Genomic DNA, 21,394 nt, shown 5'->3' with positions numbered 1-21,394 from the left:
AGTTTCGTCCATGGACACCATGAGCGTTTTATTGGTGGATACACACACAGGAAAGGGAGAAGGGAGCCCCCCCAACCGTGGATCCGAACTCCAGGCCCTCACTTTGGAAGGACGTAACTGATGGCTTTTCTCTAACGAGGCGGGGAGGGAGATTGGGACCCCATGTGTCCTCACCCAGCCCTGCGTGGGAGGAAGGACTGGTGCCAGCCCTGGGTCCACTATCGAGCCCAGCCGTCGGCTGTGGGCAGCCGGCGCAGGGGGGGCCCGGGCCGTAGGGGTTCTGCCAGGGGCCGGGACAGGAGCAAGGGATAGGGGAAAGTCTTGGGAAAGTCGCCGGGGCCCCCGGGGGCCGGCGAGAGGCGTTCGGACTTGATGCTGACCGGGGGGGTCGGCGGGGAGGCGCCACGGGCGGGGGGACCCTCCTCACTCAGGCTACGGCTCCCACTGCAGGGAGAGACAGAGAAAGAGAAGGAGGGCTGTGAGCTCAGCGAGGAAGGGAGGGAAGCCAGGGAGGTGGTATGGCTTGGGCAAAGGCTCGGCAGGAGGACCTTGGGAAAGGAGGGGGTGGCAGTCCCTCTTGGGGTTTCCAAAATAGCCACTCATCCCACCAAGAACAGACGGGAGGGGCTGAGTGTAGAACCAGGAGTGGCCACCAGAGGTCAGCAGTGGCTAGAGTTTGGGAAGACTCGGCGGGACCACACAGCTAGGGAGGGGAGAGAGGAGGGACAGTTGGGGCACTTACCTGGGCTGGGGTGGGGCGGCTGGGGGCCCATCACCCCTCGAATGCTGCCAGGGGGCCAGGGTGGGGGGCTGCAGCAGGCCAGGGGGCGGAGGGGGGTCTCCCAGGCCATATTCTGGGGGGTAGGAGGAATAAACTGAGGCATTGACCTCAGAGAGCCCCTTGCCCAAGCTTGACCCATCCCACCAGCCAGTTTTCAGTTCTGGTGGGTGGGGAAATGCTGACCCCCACCCCCAGAAGGCAAGTGTATGGATGTCTCCCAGGGCAGGGTACAATGGGGGGTGTATACCTGGGGGACCTGCCGGGAGGAAGGGGAAACTCCCAAGTGGGGGTCCTGGAGCTGTGGCGGAGCATGGACTCTGTAGGCTACCATAGAGGCCTCTCTGTGGGGAGAGAGGGTCAAGGGGAAACTGAGGCCCACACCCACACCATCCTGCCCTCCCCCATCAGCCCTGCCACACTTCCCCCTCACTCACTGAGGTGCTCAGTCCCCCTCGGGCCCCCGCCAGGCTTCCAGGCAGGTCAGGCCTCCGCCCGTCCGCTGCTAAGTACAGGGGCGGTGGTGTCTTGCTGGCAAGGTGACTCGGTGAGAAGAGAGGGTGTGCCAGGCCTGAGGAGCAGGAAACCCCCAAGAGAGGGCATGTGGCCACGTCATCGAATGAAGTCTGAGGTCCAGAGGTAATACACACAGACAAGCAGGGCTTGAACCAAGATCCCCCCTAGAGGCCCCCCTGGGATTCCCGCCCCCTTTTGCCCCTGGGGCCTATGACCCATGCTCACCTGGGGGCCCAGCTTTGGGGGCTGCTGGCCGGAAAGGGGATGGGCGGCTCTGGGCGGGAAGGGCCTCCCCAAGCCCACTGGGGTCGCAGCCTGGGGGAGGCAGGGCCCCATATACCATGTCCGGGCTGGGCATCGTAGGGGCTGCAGGCTGAGGGCAGAGAGGATGGGATTGGTTGGAAGAACATGGAGATAAGGACATCAAATCCAAGACAGAAAACCAGGAGCCAGCCTCTGCCTCCAGAAGCCCTTGCTACGCTTCCTTCTGGCTCCTTCCACAAGGTGGAAGGAACCTGTGTCTGGTGCTGTCACTCCTCAACAGCTAGGCCCAGAGCTGAGACTTCTTATTCAGCATGGGGTTGACACTGAGGGGGCTTCCCAGGGGGTTTGATGAATCAAAGAAATAAAGAAGGAAGGAAACGGCTGTCCACTGAACCCTTATTCATCCTTCAAAGCCCCAACTATAATGCCAACTCCTCCAGGAAGCCTTCCCATTCTACCTAGGCAGAGACCAGCTCGCTAACTCTAGGTCCCTGTCTCAGTCTCAGCCTTGACCATTTGGGCCTAGGAGGTGAGGGAGGGCCCCATCATCGTGGTGTGGGAAGTCACTTACATAGAGCCGGGGCCGGGGCAAGGCTGGGTCACCCCCGTCACCTGCCAACCTCCGCAGCTTCTCTCCTGGCCCGTCAGGCCCTTCATCTGGCTCCAGCTCTGGTCCATCGAGGCCCACACCCCTCCGCTTCAGTGTCTGTGCAGAGGGGAGAAAATGTGGTGACCCTCCCCTCCCCCATCCTAGCCAGGGAACCTGGTTCTTTGGGAGAGGGAGGAGACCCTGGTGAGTTATCATCTAGCAAATTCCAAATGTGTGTGACAGAGGGACTGTCCTGCCCTGGGGCCAGAGAGGCCCAGGTCACACAGTGGGGGCTGGGATCCACCGGCCCTGCTGGCGCTGTCCTAACTCTCCTCCTGAATATGACCCTGGTGCCTCCATTCCACGCTCGAGCATAGCCTCCAAGCCCAGCGTGCGACAGGTGTTTCCTAAATGTTGGAGGACAACTTTCTAGGCTTTCCTGAGCTGCCTCCCTCTGGACCTACACACTCCTGGACCCCTGCCTCTCCTTTGACAGCTTCTCCCTACCCTCCCAAAACATTAGGGGGCGCCACGCACAGCCCTAGGCCTCCTGGTCTTTCCGTCTCTGTGTCTTCAGCTTCCCATCTTGGGAAAAGATTCCCATTTCCAAAGGGAAGTGATCTCGCCCATCCTGGGTGGCGGGTGTGGGGGACGAATCAGCTGGCGCCAGGCTGCCTCTCTCCTGGGGACACAGCAGCTCAGAAAAAAAAAAAAAAAACACTCCCGGCCCTCAGAGAGGTCTCCCTTGCTTCGATGTGCCCTTTATTTTGTTTCTGGCCTTGCCAAACGGGGGATAGGATTCAGTGAGATGAGCTGTGTGCGGGGCACGCCGTGGAGCCCTCGATGCACGGTGGTGGGTGTTTTTAATCTCTACAATGGGGGCAGCTGCCCCTCGGAGGGACCTCACATTGCCTCAAACCTTTTACCAGCAGCAAAGCTAGATTGCAATACTCGTCTTTTGTGCCAACCCAGAGTCCCTAGGCTGGGAGCGAGCGCCAGGAGCTGGACATCAGGGAGCTGGGGAGGAGGGCCCCAGGGGTACCTCGAGGATGTCAGTGTTGGTGCGGCTCTCGTGGGGCTCGCTGTACTCCGTGTACTTCAGGAGCACGCGGTCCATGTCCGTGCTGGCGTACTGGAAGAGGCGATTGGCGCTGTTGAAGATGATGAGGGCGATCTCACAGTCGCAGAGCACGCTCAGCTCATAGGCCTTCTTCATCAGCCCAAACTTCCGCTTAGTAAATGTCACCTGGAGCCGGGACCCACAGGCAGGGTGGAAGGAGACATGGATTGGGGGTGGCAAGGAGGAGGGGGGGCGCCAACTGTTCCCCGAGCATGCCTCAAGATTCTGTCGGGCTTTGTGCATGCTGTCCGTTCTGACTACACCGCTCCCCCACTTTCCACTTCTCAACCGGGCAAACTCCTATTGGTGCTTCAAAACCTAGCAAGAATATCCTCTCCTTTGGGAAATTTTCCTGGGTTTCCAGGACAGGGCCCACATTCCCTCTTTGGGCTTCCTCCGTTCTGTGCCTCCCTCTGGATCAGCCCTCTGAGTTGGGTGGGTTTGTGTCAAGTGTCATCTCTCCTATGACTGGGGCTCCCGTCATCAGGGAGAATAAATGAATAAATCAGCATGAAAATGAGCAAATGTTATATCTCAAACTCCAGACACCACATCAAGGCTCCCCATTCCCTTGCAGTTCCCCCAAATGGACAGGCCTTTGCCCAGGCTCGGTCCAGTGCCAAGAATAACTTTCCCCCAGCCGCTGTTTCACCCAGTGAACTCACCTGCCGATTCCTTTGGTCCAGAATGCGTGAGATCTGGATTTTTTTCCTCCCCATCGTGCCAGGCTCGGTGGAGCGACCTTGGCCTTGGGGGGAAGGAAAAGAGGACAGAGTGGGTGGGTGGAAAGTGAGACCAGGTACCCAGCCTCCCTTCTGTCTTCCACCTGCCCCTGCCAAGCACTGAGAAGGGAGATGATGGGGGATATCAAGGCCATCTGGCAGTCCCACAGTCCCCACTCAACCAACCCCAGATGCAGTAGATGCTCAGTGAATTCCACATGAAGAGAAGGCTAACCGAGGGCAAAGGATGCCCTTGGCCCTAAAATGAAACAAGCTGATAATTGTGGGACCTTGGGGGGACCTTGACCTTCCTAAGCCCCTCGGTGTGTGCAATGGCTTAACAGTGTCATGCACAACCCAGTGTTGTTGGGAGATGAAATGAGCTAGCCCATGGGAAGTATTCACATCCACCCAGCATACAGCAGGTGCCACATGTCTGCTATTATGAATACTGGCAACAGCCTAAAAGCCCTTGATGGGCCAGGTTGCTTGGACATCTGATGCCCATACCTGGTGGCGCTCAGGAAACATTGCTCACTGAATCACTAATCTCGAGCCACTGGAAAAAACAAAAACAAAAACCCGGTCCACACATCGGACACTGGGAAGCCATTCAATCCTGTAACAGCTCCCCAACAAGCAAGATCGAGGGCTGTGGTTCCAAGAAAACGTATTTAAAAATTGCATCGAGAATAGAAAAAAGACTAGAAGGAAATGAGCAAGATAAGAGTCACTGCTGGGTGGAAATTTATGGGTGAAGTTTCCCCCCTTTAAAAAAAAATTTAGATGCAATTCACACCACCTGAAATTCACCAGTTTAAAGTGTGCAATTCAGTAGCATGGAGTGTGTTCACAACATTGCACAAACACCACCTCCAGCTAGCTCCTGAAAGTTTCCATCCCCCAAAAAGGAGACCCCACGCGTATTAGCAGCCACTCCCTATCCTCCCTCCCCAGCCCCTGGCAACCACGGATCCGCGGACTCCATGGACTGGTGCATGCTAGATGTTTCATAGATGAAATTGTACAATGTGTGACCTTTGGCCTTTTTTTTTTCTTCCCTTTTCGATTACCTGAATTGTCTAACTTTCCCCTCTCAGTGATTATAGATTACATTCATTTAAAAAGAATTGGGGGCACCTGGGTGGCTCAGTGGGTTAAGCCTCTGCCTTCGGTTCAGGGTCTCAGGGTCCTGGGATCGAGCCCTGCGTCGGGCTCTCTGCTCAGCAGGGCGCCTGTTTCCCCCTCTCTCTCTGCCTGTCTCTCTGCCTACTTGTGATCTCTCTCTCTCTCTCTGTTAAGTAAAAAAATAAAAAATCTTTAAAAAAAATAAAAAGAATTGGGGGCCTGGGTGGCTCAGTCGGTTAAGCATCTGCCTTTGGTTCAGGTCATGATCCCAGAGTCCTGGAATCGAGTTCCACCTCAGGCTTCCTGCTCAGCAGAAAGCCTGTTTCTCCTTCTGCCCCTCGCCCTGCTCATTCTCAATCTCTCTCAAATAAATTTTAAAAAATATTTTAAAAAAGTTAAAAGAATAACAGGGGGGATACCTGGGCAGCTCAGTCTGTTGAGCCTCTGAGTCTTTTTCTTTCCCCTCTCTTTTAAAGATTCCATTCATTTATTTGACAGAGAGAGAGAAAGCCCAAGCAGGGTGAGCAGCTGGCTGGCAGAGGGAGAGGGAGAAGCAGGCCCTCCACAAAGTGGAGAGCTGGATGCGGGGCTCGATCCCAGGCCTCTGGGATCATGACCTGAGCCAAAGGCAGACACTTAACTGTCTGAGCCACCCAGGCGCCCCAAGCACCTGACTCTTGATTTCGGCGTGGGTTCTGATCTCAGGGTCCTGGGATCAAGCCCTGCGGGGCGGGACAGGGGTGGTAGGTGGGGGGGGGGCAGGTGGTCACGCTTAGCAGGGAGTCTGCTTGAGGATTCTCTCTCCTTCTCCCTCTGCCCCTCCCCCCACAATGGATAAATGAATCTTAAAAAAAAAAATACATAAACAAGAATAACAGGTTGGAGTAGGTCCCTAAAAGGACCTCAAACGTAGAGCTCACACTGGGATTTGAGCCTGAGGTCAGCTAGAGAGAAATGCTGGACCCTTCTCACGAGGACCTCCCTAGAAGGGTGCTCAAGGGTGAGAAGGGAGAGCTCGTGGAGGGCAGCATGTCCCCAAGACAGGAAACGTGGTGAGCTCCAGGCCTTCCCCAGCTCTCCCCATGCCGGGCTTCTTGGAAGGAAGGAGTCACATTGCCCGTTGTAGAGCACGCCTCCCACCATACAGACAGCCTCCCCAAGACATCCAAGACCCCTTCCACCACGTCTCCGACCACATGACCTCCTGGCACTTCTCGTGTCACAGGTGACTGAGGCTTTAGGTGGGTGGCCTGCCCAGGGTCAGGTGGGCCTGTTGGCAGATCCCAGACAGCTTCTGACCCAAGGGGCAATCCTCAGCAAGGCAGGCCTCTCCCAAGGCCTCAATGTGCTGGTCTGGGTATGAAAGGGGTTGGGTATGAAATACAGAGCACCTGACACGAGGCCTGGGAATGACTCCCCCTGCCCCTCACTGTCCCAGAGTCCCAGGGCCCAGGAGTGTTAGACACTGTCATACTTGGCTTGCTGTGTGATCCCAGGTGTGCCCTCTACTCTCTCTGGTCTGGGTCTCTGAGCAGTCACAACCAGGCAGAGCCAGGACCCACGGGAGCCCCAGCCCTGGCCCCCCAGCTCCAGCTCAACTTGCTAAATTTAACTTCCCAGGCTAATTTTACTCCCTGGCCGGAATCGGGTGCGTTCCCACGGCTGGGACGTGTTGCCCCAGCCCTGACAGGTCCCTGGGGACAGAAGGGGGGCACTGGTCCGGAGGTCCTGGTGCCAAGGTGACTCCGGAAATGCCCCCATGCCTGGGGTCCCATGGGAACATGGGACTCAGACATGAATCTCCGGGCCTGGAAGATGTGAATCTGGACCCTTCTCAGTCTGTCCCCAGTTTAGACAAGGACATCCTGGCCAGGGCAGGGTTCACATAATGAGGGAGATCCATGAGCCAAAGGTTGGGGCGGTGGGTCTCTCTGAACTGAGACCCAAGAGCCAAGACAGGAAGTGAGTTCCAGGTAGAAAGAGGGGCAGGTGCAAAGGCCTTGAGGAAGGGCGAGACATGGTAATGGGGCTAGAGCAGGGTGGCCAGGGGTAGAGGCTGCAGAGATCACTCCGGGCCCTCTGATCTGTGGGGAGGACTATGCATTTTGGTCTAAGTGACAGAGAGCTATGAGAGGGTCTTGAGCAAAAAGGGATGGGGTTTTGATTTATCATTTATGAGCTTAGCCACAGCTGCCATGGGGAGCAGGACTGTTGGGGGCCGGATGAGAGAAGACAGGAGACTTGAGGGGAGACCAGGGCTGTGTCCATCAGGGGAGAGACTAGGGGTGAGACCCCCTCTGTTCTAGGCCTACAGCATACACTTTAAGTCACTGTACTCCAGGGGTCTTTGGTTCCTCCTGAAGCCACCAGATCCTCTGCCATCTCTGGGGCCAGGCCTGACAGATGCAGATGGGCTCATGTAGGGGTTTGACTCTTCCAAACTTCAATGACCTTGGAACCCCCAACCCTCACCCAGAACCAAAGTCATCCCCAATTCTGGCCCTTGAGCGATCTACCCAACATACAGCTCTGATCATACCCCCTTCCTGCTCACACACCCTTCATGGCTCTCCTCTGTCCTCAGGAGAAGTTTCTAGTCTCCAGCCTGGCATTTGAGGCCTTGCCCCAATCAGCCCCTGCCCATCTTAATCTACCTTCAGCAAAATGACTCTGCCTGGAAAGCCCTTGTGTTTTTTTTTGTTTTTTTTTTTTTTTCCACTTGGCCAACTCCTATTCACACTTCAAAACCCAGCTCAAAAAATTCATTCCTCTAGGAATCCTTTCCTGCCCTTACTCTGGACTCCTACAGCTCCCAAACTTCCCCTCCAGTTTTGACCCCATGGGGCCAGGGGTGTGTATATCCAGCTCTGTCTCCCTCAGACTGGAAGTCCCGCAGGCCCAGATTTAGTGAATGGAGCAGGTCAAGAGAGACTCTGAACTCCCCCCAGCTTCCCTCAACAACTTCCTCTCAGACTCCCCCAGCTGACTCCCTACCCAGAAATACATGGGCATGCAAATCCAGTCACTCAGCGTTGACCTGTCTCAGGCCCAGGTGTGAAGGGCCAGCCAAGGAATGCGGAGGCGAAGGCCCAGGGTGTGCATATATATTTGTACTCACATGCAAATCCCCACCGAGCCGCAGACAGACCCGGTGGCCTGTTCTCCAGATGTTGGCGTGATCGGAACTGCTGGGGGGAGGTGGCAGCACATGCTGAATGTGCCAGGCACGAGCGGGGAGGCCTCTTCTGTGCACATATCCCCCCCTCCACCCCCATGACAGCCAGCTAGGAGGCAGAGAGCTCGTGGCATCTGCCCAGCAGGAGAGCAAAGAGATGCACCCATTGACCCAAGAAAGGAGTAGCAAAGAAGGGCCAGGAGAAATCCAAGAGGGTATCTCAGAGGAGGAAGCATGTGGTTGGGCCTTGATGGACAGGTTGGATGGGGGTCTGAGCAGATGGGAAGGGGGTGGGCATTTGAAGCCAAGAGTCCGGCACCTGCCTACCCTTTGCTTCATACACTCATTCTTAGCATGTAGGAAGTATCAACCATGTGCCAACCCCTGTGATAAGCTAATCACAGAAGAAGTAAAAAGTTTAAGTAGACCAATGACCACAGAAGAATAGAAAAATGACTCAAGACCTACCATTAAAAGGACAGCGGGCCCATATGGTTTTATGGCTTTTATCAAACCTCAAAGGAGAGGGGAACGTAATGTTATTGAAACTAACTCAGACCATTGCAAGCAATGAGAACTGCCCAAGTCATTTTTATGAAAAATCCTATATGTCAGAACCCGACTAAGTCCAGAAAGAGATGTATGAACCATGAAAGGGGCAATGGGAACCAGGGATTTCAGGAAAGACCTCTCTGAAGAGGTGAGATTGGAACTGAGAGCTGAAGCACAAGAGAGACAGCGAAGCAAGGGAAGAGCCAGTCATGCGAAGATGGCCTGGTGGGGGGGGGGGGTGACGGGCGGGTGGGGGAGGGTGTTTCTGGCAGGGGGATCTCCAAGGGCAAAGGTCCGGAGCAATCAAGAGTTTGGTATTTTATTTTTATTTTTTCAGATTTTATTTATTTATTTGTCAGAGAGAGAAAAAGAGCACAAGCAGGAGGAGCAGCCCGCAGAGGGAGAGGGAGAAGCAGGCTCTCCGCTGAGCAAGAAGGCTGATAGAGGACTCGATCCCCAGACCCTGGGATCATGACCTGAGCCAAAGGCAGATGCTTACCTGACTGAGCCACGCAGGCAACCCAGGAGTTTAGTATTTTAAAGCATTTTTAAAAGATTTTTAAAATTTATGTATTTGACAGACAGAGATCGCAAGTAGGCAGAGAGGCAGGCAGAGAGAGAGGAGGAAGCAGGCTCCCCGCTGAGCAGAGAGCCCGATGTGGGGCTCAATCCCAGAACCCTGAGATCATGACCTGAGCTGAAGGCAGAGGCTTAACCCACTGAGCCACCCAGGTGCCCCTGGAGTTTAGTATTTTAAAAGAAATCACAGAAGACTGTATGGCTGGACAGCATGACAGTGGGAAGAAGGGAGAAGGATGAAAGATGCTGGTGGGGAAGATTGTGAGGGTCAGATCACATAAGGCCGCAGTGAAGACTGTGGGCTTTACTCGGAGGTCAACGAGGAGCCGTGGAGAGTTTGCGGGGGCGGGATATAATTTTACAGTTTGAAAAATCCCTTGCACTCTCTTACCTGGCTGGTGGGAGGGGGAGAGGTGGAGCCACTCCGGAAATCTATCCGGTTTCTACTAGGTAAATATCTGTCTTCCCTATGACCCAAGCAGTCTCTTTCCTCAGTATTCACCCAAGAGAAATGGGTCCGTATTTTACCCAAGGACACAGATAAGAATGTTTTCGGGAGCTCCATTCATCCTTGCCCCGAGCTGGAACCCACCGAGATGCCCTCCCTGGGAGAATCAGCTACTATGCTCCACTGGACTCCGCGATGGACTACAGAGCCCAGTAAAAGGAAGCACTCCCGCTCGGTGCAACCGCACACGTGGACCTCCCAGACGGCGGGCCCTCCCCACAGTGCTGGACTCGACAGCGGGGACACGCCATGTAATCCCATTTACGGGAAGTTCCAGAAGAGACAAAATTTCCTTACAGCGATGAGGGTCAGCTCAGTGGCCACGCCGGGCAGGGGCTGTGACATGGCCGCGGGAGTTGCGGGGGCCACTCCCTGGCCCAGGGTCCAGGCGCTCAGACATGCTTAGTTTGTGCAGATCTGTTAGCCCTACTCTGATGATTGGTGCCTTTTTCTCTCCATGATGTATCTCAATCAAAAGGTTTTTTGTTTTTATTTTTTTTAAGCGTCCCCTGTTCAGGAATGCCGTGGGGAGTAGCATCTAAGAAGGAGGAAGGTGACAGGGAGAGGCTGGGACAGGTGTCCAGGTAGGAGACGAGAGGCCTGCACTGGGACAGGGGTGGGGGGCGGGGCAGAAGAATCCTTTGGCAGGGAAAAGGCCCGGATGCATTGGTGGCATCCATGAGGGCTGGGAGAAGAGCCCAGCATCCAGGCCTGAGCACTGTGCAGGGTAAGAACTGAGAGGACAAAGGACGGTTCCATGAGTGCCCGGAGCACCATAAACTCTCTACAGCTGTCCCTGTGGTCACTAAGACGATCAACAAACATGTCTGGGGTCCTTCAGGTCATAGCGTGTCACCTCTTTGACCTGGTGAGGCCTTTTAGCACCTTGGTGATGGAGATACGGGAGCTGGAAAGAATGCCACCATCCCACTGACCCTTCACCATGGTGCACTCCCTGTCTGAGGACTCAGTTTTCTCACCTGTAAATGGGGGTGAGACTCCTTCTCCCCCACCAGCTGGGGAGGACGGGGTGGTGGATGGCTCTGCTGACCTTGTCTTCTGGCCCTTCCAGAAGCCAGAAGGAAGAAGGGCCGGGCCTTGGAGCTGGGGGCGCTGAGTCAGCATGCCATCTTGGAAGACCACAGAGACACACACAGCGACAGGCTGGGTGACATCAAGCCCCCATAAAATGGGTCACAGAATCCTGACCTCAAAGGCCTTGTGGGGAGGGCTTGAGAGAAAAGACCAGGAGGCAGTCAAGTTCCCCTTCTTGTCTCCCAGTGGGGCTTAAATGGGGGGACGAGTGGCACAGTCACGCTGCCCGACCCCGGAGCCCAGAGGCCACAGCTTGGCGGAGCACCCGGACCCGGGACAGGAGGGGAGGAAAGGAGAAGTGAGAGGCAGGTGGGTGGCGGTGGGGGGGGGAGGGGAGGGCCCACGGGACGTGGCGAAGCGGGGAGGGGGCGCTGCTCCTGGGCGGCCACAGCGAATCAGGCCTGGAGCCCCGCCTCACGCAACCCAGCAGCTGGTTTCATCACCTGTTCCCCAAGTACCTCATTACAGGAGACAGGAAGAGCCCCTTGGAAAGCTGGGACCCTCCCCCTCCCCTCTCCTGAGGGCTCAAGCTGTTCTGACCCCAGCTGCCAGCGACCCTCCCCTCCCCAGCAGGGGCCCTGGGCCTGCCTCCTACCCTGGGGACCTGGGGAGATGCTGCCCCAAGTGGGGGGGGCCTCTGTGGATGACCTAGGGGCTGGCTCAACCCACAGTAGTCCCCGAGGGCAGGTGGGCTCTGGCAGTGACTCTGGTGTGGCCAAACTTCTGTGGGCCTCAGTTTCCTCCACCAGGAAATGGGAGGGTTAGGGCTACCTTGCTGAGTTGGGGTAGGGGGCCGGGGGGCGGGTGCTGGGGCTTCCGAGCAGGTCCTCTGTAGATACTGGTTCCCTCCTTCCCCTGTGCAGCCAGCTTTCATGGTCACATGGTCACCTCTGCTCGGCCCTGGGAGGTGCCCAGATCTGAGCAAGGACCCTGGGCAGACTAGGCAGGGGGGCTGAGGAATAGGGGGACAAGGACAAAGCCCATTCCTCAAATGGACAGATGCAGGTAGGGAGGTGCCCCCAAACACATGCAGAGCCCCTCAAAATCCACAGAGATCTCCTGGACACATGTATCACCCTCGAACACAGTAGATCCCTCCATACAAAAGTCCCCAGAAGACATGCGGCTCCAAATACACAGGGACCCCCTTAAGCCCAGGCAGCTTTCCAAACACACATATCCCCAAACACTCGGAGTGTGCTGCACATGCAGACCCCCAAGTACACACAGACCTCTCCAGACGCTGAGCCCCCAACACATTCTAATTCCCCAAATGCACACAGACTCCCCAATACACGCAGACACCCCCCAGCATACCATGCCCCCCCAAAACATGCATGCCTCTTGTCCGTTTCCTGTAGAGCCACAGACACAGGTAGGGCTCCCAGCCCTGCAGTGGTAACAATGCCCAACCCACCGGCTTCTGGAGGCACAGTGGTCAGCAGCTCCAGGGGAGGGTGGGGGGCTGGGGAGTCTGTGGGAAGTGAGCATCTGGGAGGGGGGTCACATATCTGGAAGCCTCATGCGGCTCTGAATCCCAGAAACTGAGAATGTTCTGGTTGGAGGAGGCCCCTCGGGGGTCCCTTGTCCATGAGGCCCTCTGATACCCATGGGGAAACTGAGGCCCAACGGGGTCCCTCAGACCTCCCCTCCCAAGGTCTGCTCCTAGGAGGCCATGTGCTGAGAAGCCAGGGCTGTGGCTGTGAACCTGGCCAGACCACAGTGTTTAATTCTCAGCTCTACCGCACATTCACTGCCTGATGGGATCTGAGCCTTAGTTTCCCCATTTGTACTCTGAGTCCCTGGGAGCCCCCCAGTGCCCACCCACCTGTCCCTCCTCTTTAGAAAGGCCTCATCTACCAGCAAATTCCTAGTACCGCTTTTGCCCCTTTTTGGGCATCTGACACATTTCCACCACCGGGCCTTTGCCCAGGCTGGGCCTTTCCCTGGGGCCACCACCCTTGCCAGGCTTGCCCGGGTCCGAGGAGCTGCTCCATGTCTTTTAAGGCCAGGCAGAAATCCCTTTTTCTGGAGGCGCCCCTTTTCCCAGGGGATAGTCACCTCTCCTTGAGGCACTCGGCCCCACTGGAAACTTTCTCTGCTTCTTTGCTACTTTCTTTGAGGCTCATGCTGCCCCACTCGGATGTCCGCTCGGTGAGGGCAGGGATGGAGCCTTCCCCGCCCGATGCCCGGCACACAGTAGGCCCCCAGTCACCCTTCCTTGAGTGGATGAGCAAACTGCTTAATCAGCGGAAACACGGACAACTGGTTCGGTTTTCTTTCTAAGGCCCTGTGGCCACTAAAACAAATTTGCACCCCGCCCCCTTCCAGTTGGAGACCCCTGCTCTAAATAGCCACTGGCACAAGAGCCAAGTGAAGGGTGCTCATGTTCCTCTCAGGCTCAGGGACTGACACTCCATAGGTGTCAGTGTCCATCCAGGAAGGAAATCTTGTCCCTCATCTGGCAAGAAGTCCAAATTCTTTGACACAGCCACCGTAAACAGAAGCCCACTACCCCATCACACCTCCCTGACAGGTTTGGGACACTGACACTTGGAGCTGGGAGAGCCTCTACATTCAGAACCCAACCCTCCTGTCCCAGGTTGGAGCCCAGGGCCACCCAAGGCACCCGGTGATGTCCCCTGAGCCTTAGGGGCAACTGCAGGGATGGCCTAAGATTTCTCTCTCTTTGTTTCAGAGAAAGATCTCCCCATGGGACCCCAGAAATTCATCCCCTGAGGCCAGGGCCTCCCTGCTTGGGAAATTAGCACATCTGTCAGCGCTGGGCGGAAGGGACTCGGCCCACAGCCCAGCAGACCCAAGACAAAGCCATCCAAAGATGGGGTCTTTGGGCATCCCTGGCCCCCACTCTCTTCCCCCAGAAATGTCTGAGACCACACCAAGGGCAGGGGACACAGCGACAGGGAGTGGACAGATCAAGCCCAGTGGGAGCGGGGACAACAGACACATAATCATGGCAGAGACAGAGGCCTTCAGGGAAGAAATTCAACAGGGGGAAGCAAGAGGGGTGGGTGGCAAGGGAGGGAGCTGCTTTGGACAGAGGGGTCAGAAGGGTCTTTCTGAAAAGGGGGCCCTCAAGGACTAGAGGACACCAGCCAGTTTGGGATGTAGGGGAGAGACCACCTGGTGGAAGAAATGGCAGGTGCAAAGGACCTGAGGTGGTCAGGTGCTGGTCAGCTTCCAGGTGCAGGGCAGCCAGTGTGACTAAAGCAGGAGGGAGCTGATGGAGACAGGAGGGCATGGAGGCCACATGGGGCCTCAGGGGTGGGGATGAGAGGGTGGACTAGAGAGCAATGGGGAGCCACGGAGGGTGCACAAGGAGGTGAGAGCTGTGGTCTGATTCAGGGTTTTCAAAAGACACATGCCTGCTGTGGGGAGAAGTCCTACTGGCACAGGAGGCCAGGACAGCATTTTGTGGAAGACGGGGGGGCTGTGGGTGTGGACAGTGGACAGGGGCAGGCCTGTGTCCACAGCCTGTGACTCCCTATGCCAACCGGCCTCAACTGCTCAGTGCTGAGGGCCCTGCCTTGATCCTGGTTGAACCTGGACCTGGAGGAGAGCAGGCCAGGAAAGCAGACAGCTTTGAGGCCTCCTAGGCCCTGGTAGAGGGTGGGGTGGGGATGGGCCTAGATGGGGCTCACAGGGATTTCCACTTGGTCACAGTTTGGATGGTACCTCCTATTATTGAATGACTACTGTTTGCCCAGGCCTACATGCCACCTCATTTACACACAGAACCTGCCTGACCCACAAACAGCCCACTGAAGCGGAGAGGAAGCAGTCTTCTCCGGGCCACACAGCAAGACCCCCCCAGATCCTCACTCTAGCCTTGGCTTGTGCCCCAGAGCCGTCCTGCCATACTCCCAAATCCCCACCCTTGCATAGTCTGGGAAGTGAGCCTGAGGCATCACTGGGGTCTAAGACACTCATTCTTGGGCCTGGGCTGGTGACAGGGCAGCCTCATAGCTCCCAAGATGCAGGCCTAGGGAGACCCCCCTTTTTGGGGGTTGGGAAACAGGACCCAACCTGTGTGTGCACTCCACAGGGATTTAAGGGCAAGGGCTGGGTTGAGCTCTCTGACCCCGAATAGGATCCCAGTGTATGATAACTGCTCTGAAAAATAACATGCATCTTCAGGTGCCTATGTTCCTCAAATCTTCTAGAAGGCCAGACCCCTAAGATTTCTACAAGCATTGCATCTGAGTTGGGGTAACAAATGATTTTAATTCCCTTCCCCCCTTAATTTGCATTTTCCAGATGTCTGCCTGGTTGGCTAATGATTTAACAAAATAAATCATTAGTTGGAGGTGGGATGTAAAACTGAGCTCAACGCTCAGGTCATAGGGGCAGCTACAGAGCTCAGAGAGGTGCAGGGATCTTTCTGAAGTCACACAGAGAGGGGAAAGAGAAGACTACGCCCTCATTCCCGCTTCTGGTCTCTCTGGGTGGCAGAGTGGCAGCCTTGAGCCCATACTTTCTCTGGGGGGCCTGGATGTCTCCATCTGGCTTCAGTCTTCCCTCCTGCAAAGTGGGCACTTTAGACCAAATAAACAGCCTTCAGCTCTTGCAGTGAGACACCCCCCCCTCCAGGCCCTCAATGTTCTAAAATTTCATTCCCTGGAAGTCAAGATTCACTCCTAGACTCAGACAGGCAGTGGGAGGCAGACACGGGGACAGGAGGGAGGAAGGCCGACTTCTCCCAAAGCCCCTTTGACCTTTGAAATCAAACCCCACACACTTGTCCTTCCCAGTCTAAATACTGCTTTGAACCTAGTTTCGGTCACCCCAATAGTCTGAGAGCTCTCATGACTGGATGTCAAATGTCCAAAGGTCCTGACCTTCCCGGGTGAGGCTTTTGGGGCAGGCCAGGCATGACCTCAGTTATTTCGGACTTCTCAAGTCTGCAACAAAGGGACCGAGGACAGCCAGGTAATCAGTCAGCCAAGTCTGCAGCCCCAGACCCTGGGAGAGGTGTAGGGGGTGCGGGGAATGTGGGTAGGGGGAGCATGACTGCGAACGTGACAGAGCCACCAGCTTGTCATGTGCTGACAACCTCAGAGGGCTGTGACTATTGTTCCTGTACCCATTTCCCCGATGGGTAAACTGAGGCACAGGGAAGCCGGTGATCCAGGCAGCTGTGCTGCCCCCCGCCCCAGGGCTCCACACCTCCTATCTTGCCCCCAAGCTTCATAGCCACCTCCTGGGCCCACCTGAGGCCCCCACACTCACAGCCTGAAGCTCGAACAAGGGTCCTGACAGTCACATGCACACATGCAGAGTCACACCACATGCAGGTGTGGGGCAGTAACACACAAGGGCACAGCCACAGCAGAGAGGCAAGGGGTTGTGTACAAGGGCCCGGAGCATGTGCAAAAGGGATGCATTCCCGGAGAGGGGCACACTCCAGCTCACAGACCAGACACACAACTCACAGACATGTAACAGTGGCCCAGGGCCCCACAACTTTGGACGTGAAATTTTGCAAATGACATCAAAACCCTCAGACACGTGCCCCTTGGACACACAACCTCTCAGAAACACAACCCTTGGACTTGCAACCCTTTGGACACACCCTTCCCTTGGAACACACCTCTCAGATTCACACCCTTTGGCCATAACCGCTCAGGACACACAACATCTCAGACTCACATCCCAGGACGCACATCTCTTAGACACACACAACTCTCCAATGCACAGCAGCACACTTGGACTTCCAAACCCAAGCCTAACCACAGGTGCCGTTCAGGTGACACCGCACAAACCACGGCCTGACGTGACACGCACCTGCTGGGCCCGGGGCCCTCTGGACGCTCGCGGACGGGTCTGGCAGCCGCAGCAAGGAGCTCGGAGTGCGGGGAGGCCACAGGTGCCTCCAGAATGGGCGGCCCCGCCCCCGCGGGAGCTGATTGGGTGGGGTGGTGAATATTTGCATATGGACCGTGATGGGCAGGCACTTGGGCGTGGCCCCGCTCAGGGAGTTCTGGGGACCGGACTCAGACCCCGGAAGACGTTGAAATGAGGAGGGCGTATAATGAAGAAAGGGGACCAGGGCGGGGGCTGGATCAGACCCGCGAGACTTCCCCCGCCCTCAGTGGGGGCCCTGACCTTGCTACTGTGACCCTGACGCTAATTCGGACCCGGCCTCTAGTTCGGATCACTGCTAATCTCAACCCTAGACTTATTCTAAACTGAGTGAAATACAACTTGGACCCGAGACACTGAAGGCTCCGGGGATGGTGCCTGGAAGCCGCCATTGATCCTTGCTCTCACCCAAATGGAAGGACTGCAGAAAGTTGACTCTGGGGTCCCCGATGAGGTGCCCCTGTAGCCGGATGCTTGCTTGCTTCCTGTGTCCCCACAGGAGGGCAACAGACCCCTCTGGCTGCCAGCGGTTCCGGCCTCCACTTGAAAGGTCAGCTGTGTGCAGGGGGTGTGGCTTCCAGAACCAGACCCCAGCCCAGACCCCTGCATCCACTTCCTCCCTGGGACCCCAGCACCACCTAGCAGAGGTCCAGGCCCAAGGAAATCAGAACAGGACTGGTGAGAGAATCAGTGTGGATAGAATTGCAGAATGAAGATGATTTTGGACTGTGTAGTTCTGGAGAAATCACTGGTCTGGAGAAGGCAGAGCTGCCACACACACTGACCCCCCCTCCCCCACTCCAAGCTCTGGGGAGTCAGTACTGGGCCAGAGGGGCCAGGGAGGGCTCCCCAGAAAGGGGGGCATTTTACTGGGCCTCGAAGCATGAATAGGAGTTTGCCACTGGAGTTTGCCAATAGGAGTTTCCAAGAGGCAACAGCACTTGCAAAAGTGTAGAGGCAGAGAGCAGAGTGTTCTTTGGTGGGGGAGATGAGGGAAATGAAGCCAGAGCAGTAGGAAGAAGCAGACTGGGCTGGGCACGCAAAGAGAGGCTGGGAGATGGAGAGGAGGGGGAGGGATTTGGGGGGGATTTGAGGCAGATAAAGTGGGAGAGCAGGTGGGTTGCAATGGCTGCCTGGTATCCACCTTCTTGGAAGATAGCAGGAGATAGCTAGGCTCCCGGACTCTGTGGGGAGCATGCAGAGATGTCAGTGTGTGGGGGACACTGAGGCAGGGAACTGGGGTTCTGGAAGGCCTCTCCCCAAACCTCAATCTACCCATCTGTGACATGGGCAGTTTGGATCCCTAGTCTGGGCAAAGCTTTCATCTTTAGACATAAGCTAGGGTTCACATTGTCGTAAGAAAGTAGGGACCAGGGGTCCTATCTCTGCCCCACTGGGCTGCCCCGCAATGCTCCACACCAAATGCTCAGATGTCCCAAGAACACACCAGAGCCCAGGCTAGGATGGGGGCTTCTGCCTTGGCTCCAAAGCACAGAACAAGGCTTGGGGAGCGTGGAGGTGGCTGGGGAGCCCCGGGCCCCCCGAGGGCTGCTCTGTTTACCCGTGGCTGCCCGCCCGCCTCTGATGCAACAGGCAGGCTCTGGTTACGTGAGGGCAGCAGCTGGAGTAGCTCTGGGAACAGCCAGAGTGTGTCGGGAAGGGTCTGCCTGATTTGAGCTGGCTGGGTCTATCCCCATGCATCCTACCCACTGCCCCTTCCCACCACAAGGGCTCCCTCCCATGTTCCTGCCCCCACTCCCCCACGCCCCTGTTCCACATCCCCTTCCCATTCTGGCCAGTCCCACCTTCTACCATTCATACTGTTTCCTCTAACAGCCTCTCCTTTTTGTCTTTACCCCAGTTCTTGTCCTGTACCCTCCCCCATCACTGGCTGTGTCATCCCATGTGAACCTTCATCCCCCATCAGGGCAGTCAAAGTCTTGACCTCAGTCTTCTCAGGTGAGGGGACACCCTTGGTTGCTGGGGGGAAAAAGAGTAGAAAGGGTTAGAGAGGGGGATTTGGGCAGGGGCCTGGAGAATGGGGGATGCGGGGAGGTGAGGTGGAGGTACAGGTGAGAAGATAGGTTGGAGGTGGAAAAACTGTCTCTCCCTCTTCCAGATCCCTTCCCACAATGTCAGGATGGGATGGCTTTGAAGGACCCTCCATGGCAAGTATAGTGTGACCCAGTAGATGGGTCCAGGGTTAGAGAGCCTGGGTCCCCACCAAAGCTCTGGTTCCCACTCACCGCATGACCTCAAGCTGGTCACTGCACCATGTGCCTGTTTGCTCATGTGAAATATGGGGACAATAGCAGCCCCTCCTCCTGGAGGCTGGAATCATTTCGAGGCCTGCCTTCAATGCCCCCTCCTCCCATTTGGAGTTCCTCTACCCCCATTCCTCCTCCTAGCTCAGCGCTGACACAGACAGTTGGGGATGTCTGTGTGTGACTCGGTTTCCCCCATTGTGGAGGCTCCTCCAGGCCAGATCCCGTGTGGGGTCGCACCACAAGGGTGTCTCCAAGGGTTTCCTGAAGAACTAAAGAGCCCTGGAGAGGGTTTGAGCGATGGAGGGGCATGAGGACCAAGCTTGAGGCATGGAAAGACCTTGCTGGGGGATGTGGCTGAACTAGGAAGGAATTTCCTAGGGGTAGGGCCCTCTGGGAGTGTAGAGCAGGCCTGAAATAAAAAACAGAACTTAGGGGTGCCTGGGTGGCTCAGTGGGTTAAAGCCTCTGCCTTCGGCTCAGGTCATGATCCCAGGACCCTGGGATCGAGCCCTGTGTCGGGCTCTCTGCTCAGCGGGGAGCCTGCTTCCTCCTCTCTCTCTGCCTGTCTCTCTGCCTACTTGTGATCTCTCTGTCAAATAAATAAATAAAATCTTTAAAACAAAAACAAAAACAAAAACAAAAACAGAACTTAGATTGGGGCTAAGGACAAAAAGCCAAAACTGAAGTCTGATTCCCATCCTGATCACTGTGGGCCAACTAGGGGCAAACCACTGCTCTCTTGTGCCTCCGTTTACCCCATCCACAGATCTGAAAGAGCCTGGGGTGGCCTCACAATTCACCCAGAGCTGAGATCCTTTTCAGGTCATCCCTACCCTCATGGGTTCTAGATTCCAGCTTGAATGCCTCATGGCACAGGGAGCTCACTGCCTCTCTCCCAGCTACCCCCACCTCCCATCTCTGGGGCTGTCCTGGAAGCAAATCCTACTGTGTTGGGGCTGGGAATGCCCACACCTCCACCTTGGCAAGGAGGGGAGACTGCCAGCACAGCCCAGGAGCACGTGGGGATTGGTGCGAGGTTCTGCTGGGTAATCCGGCCTCATGGAACCTTAATTCACTTTCTGAAAAATGGGAGCGAGGACGTATGGGGTGAAAAGGTAAAGAGGATCACAACACATCCACCAGGAACAGCCAAGAATGGGGATGACCACTTGGGAGGCCCAGGGGCCTGACCAAGTCTTTGCCTCTTGCGCCCCCTGGTGGCCAGCGGGTGTGGACGTTCTCTAGGTGGGAAGTGAGGGACATGCAAATGAAATGCAAATAAACCAGGGACAGGGGGAGCCCCCAGGCAGGGAGTGGAAGGGGTCTTCAGCCCAGTCCTGCTCTTTGAATGGAGAAGACTATTTATTAATCACTAGGGGAGATCGCACGGAGGGACCGTAGATGATGGGGAGCCCTGGGAGGGTCTGGGGGACCCCACGGCTGCGCCCGCCTCGTTCACAGCATGGAGCAGCCCACGGCAGCCCCTGGAGTATATGCAATGAACTCATTTGGCTGTCCGTCTGACCCCTAGGTCTGAAAGGGCTGGGCTTTCTTGCTCACCAGGGCATCCCCTGGGCAGGGCCTGGCCCACAGAGGGCAGTCAAGGTTGGCTGGACAAATGGCTGCTTGATGGACAGGCAGAAAGACAGCTGGACAAGAAGTGCCTTCACAGTGGGCCAACAGAGGGCGAGTGACTCTGGGGGTGCCACACACCAGTCAAGGCCACTAATGGGATGGCCTTAAGGATCCTCCCTCCCCGTCAAAATGAGCTGGGGGCAGCGGGGAGGCAGGATGGCGAAATGAGGCCCCTAATACACCCTAGAAAGGGGACAGAACTGACCCATTTCCTGGCAGTGGGAGGCAGTCCTTCTCCCACACCTCCTGTGTTCATGAACCCTGTCCTAGGCCCTCAGGCTCCTCCACAACACTGACACCCCACCAGGACCCTCTCCCCTCTAGGGTGCCCCGATCCTTACCACCCCTCTCTTCCAACCACCAAGGGAGGTGTGGGGATCCTCTCAGAGCAGCAGGCCTGGGACCCACCCAGACTCCACCCTCAAACGACTCCATTCTGATATCCCCAATATGTGGAGCTGGACACTGCACCAGTACACAGCTGGCTTTGGCGGGGGACAAACTGTGCCATGACCTTCTAGCCTTGACATTCATAGTGGTCAGTGTGGGCTCTTCTGTAGTCAGCAGAAATGGACTCGGAGCAA

The 21,394-nt window shown here is 56.3% G+C and overlaps 1 protein-coding gene across 2 annotated transcripts; it reads right to left on the bottom strand.

Annotated features, from left to right (window-relative positions):
* Positions 1-18,626, bottom strand: MEF2B (myocyte enhancer factor 2B). 2 transcript variants are annotated; one of them, XM_080830205.1, is made up of 12 exons: positions 17,318-18,626; positions 16,832-16,949; positions 10,912-11,162; positions 4,500-4,548; positions 3,933-4,015; positions 3,190-3,393; positions 2,130-2,264; positions 1,520-1,667; positions 1,216-1,349; positions 1,029-1,122; positions 743-854; positions 1-444 (listed from the first exon to the last, which is right to left on the bottom strand). In XM_080830205.1, exons 5-12 carry the CDS (start codon positions 3,984-3,986, stop codon positions 219-221), a joined length of 1,107 nt encoding a protein of 368 aa, XP_080686331.1. In that variant the 5' UTR covers positions 3,987-4,015; positions 4,500-4,548; positions 10,912-11,162; positions 16,832-16,949; positions 17,318-18,626; the 3' UTR covers positions 1-218. The 2 variants fall into 2 exon arrangements, with proteins under 2 accessions (XP_080686331.1, XP_080686330.1); XM_080830204.1 differs by having other exon boundaries at positions 16,832-18,626.
* Positions 18,627-21,394: the final 2,768 nt, after the last annotated feature.

Source organism: Martes martes, assembly GCF_963455335.1.
Source record: "Martes martes genome assembly, chromosome: 1".
NCBI classification, from domain to species: domain Eukaryota; kingdom Metazoa; phylum Chordata; class Mammalia; order Carnivora; family Mustelidae; genus Martes; species Martes martes.
This window is presented reverse-complemented; position numbering and strand designations above follow the sequence as displayed.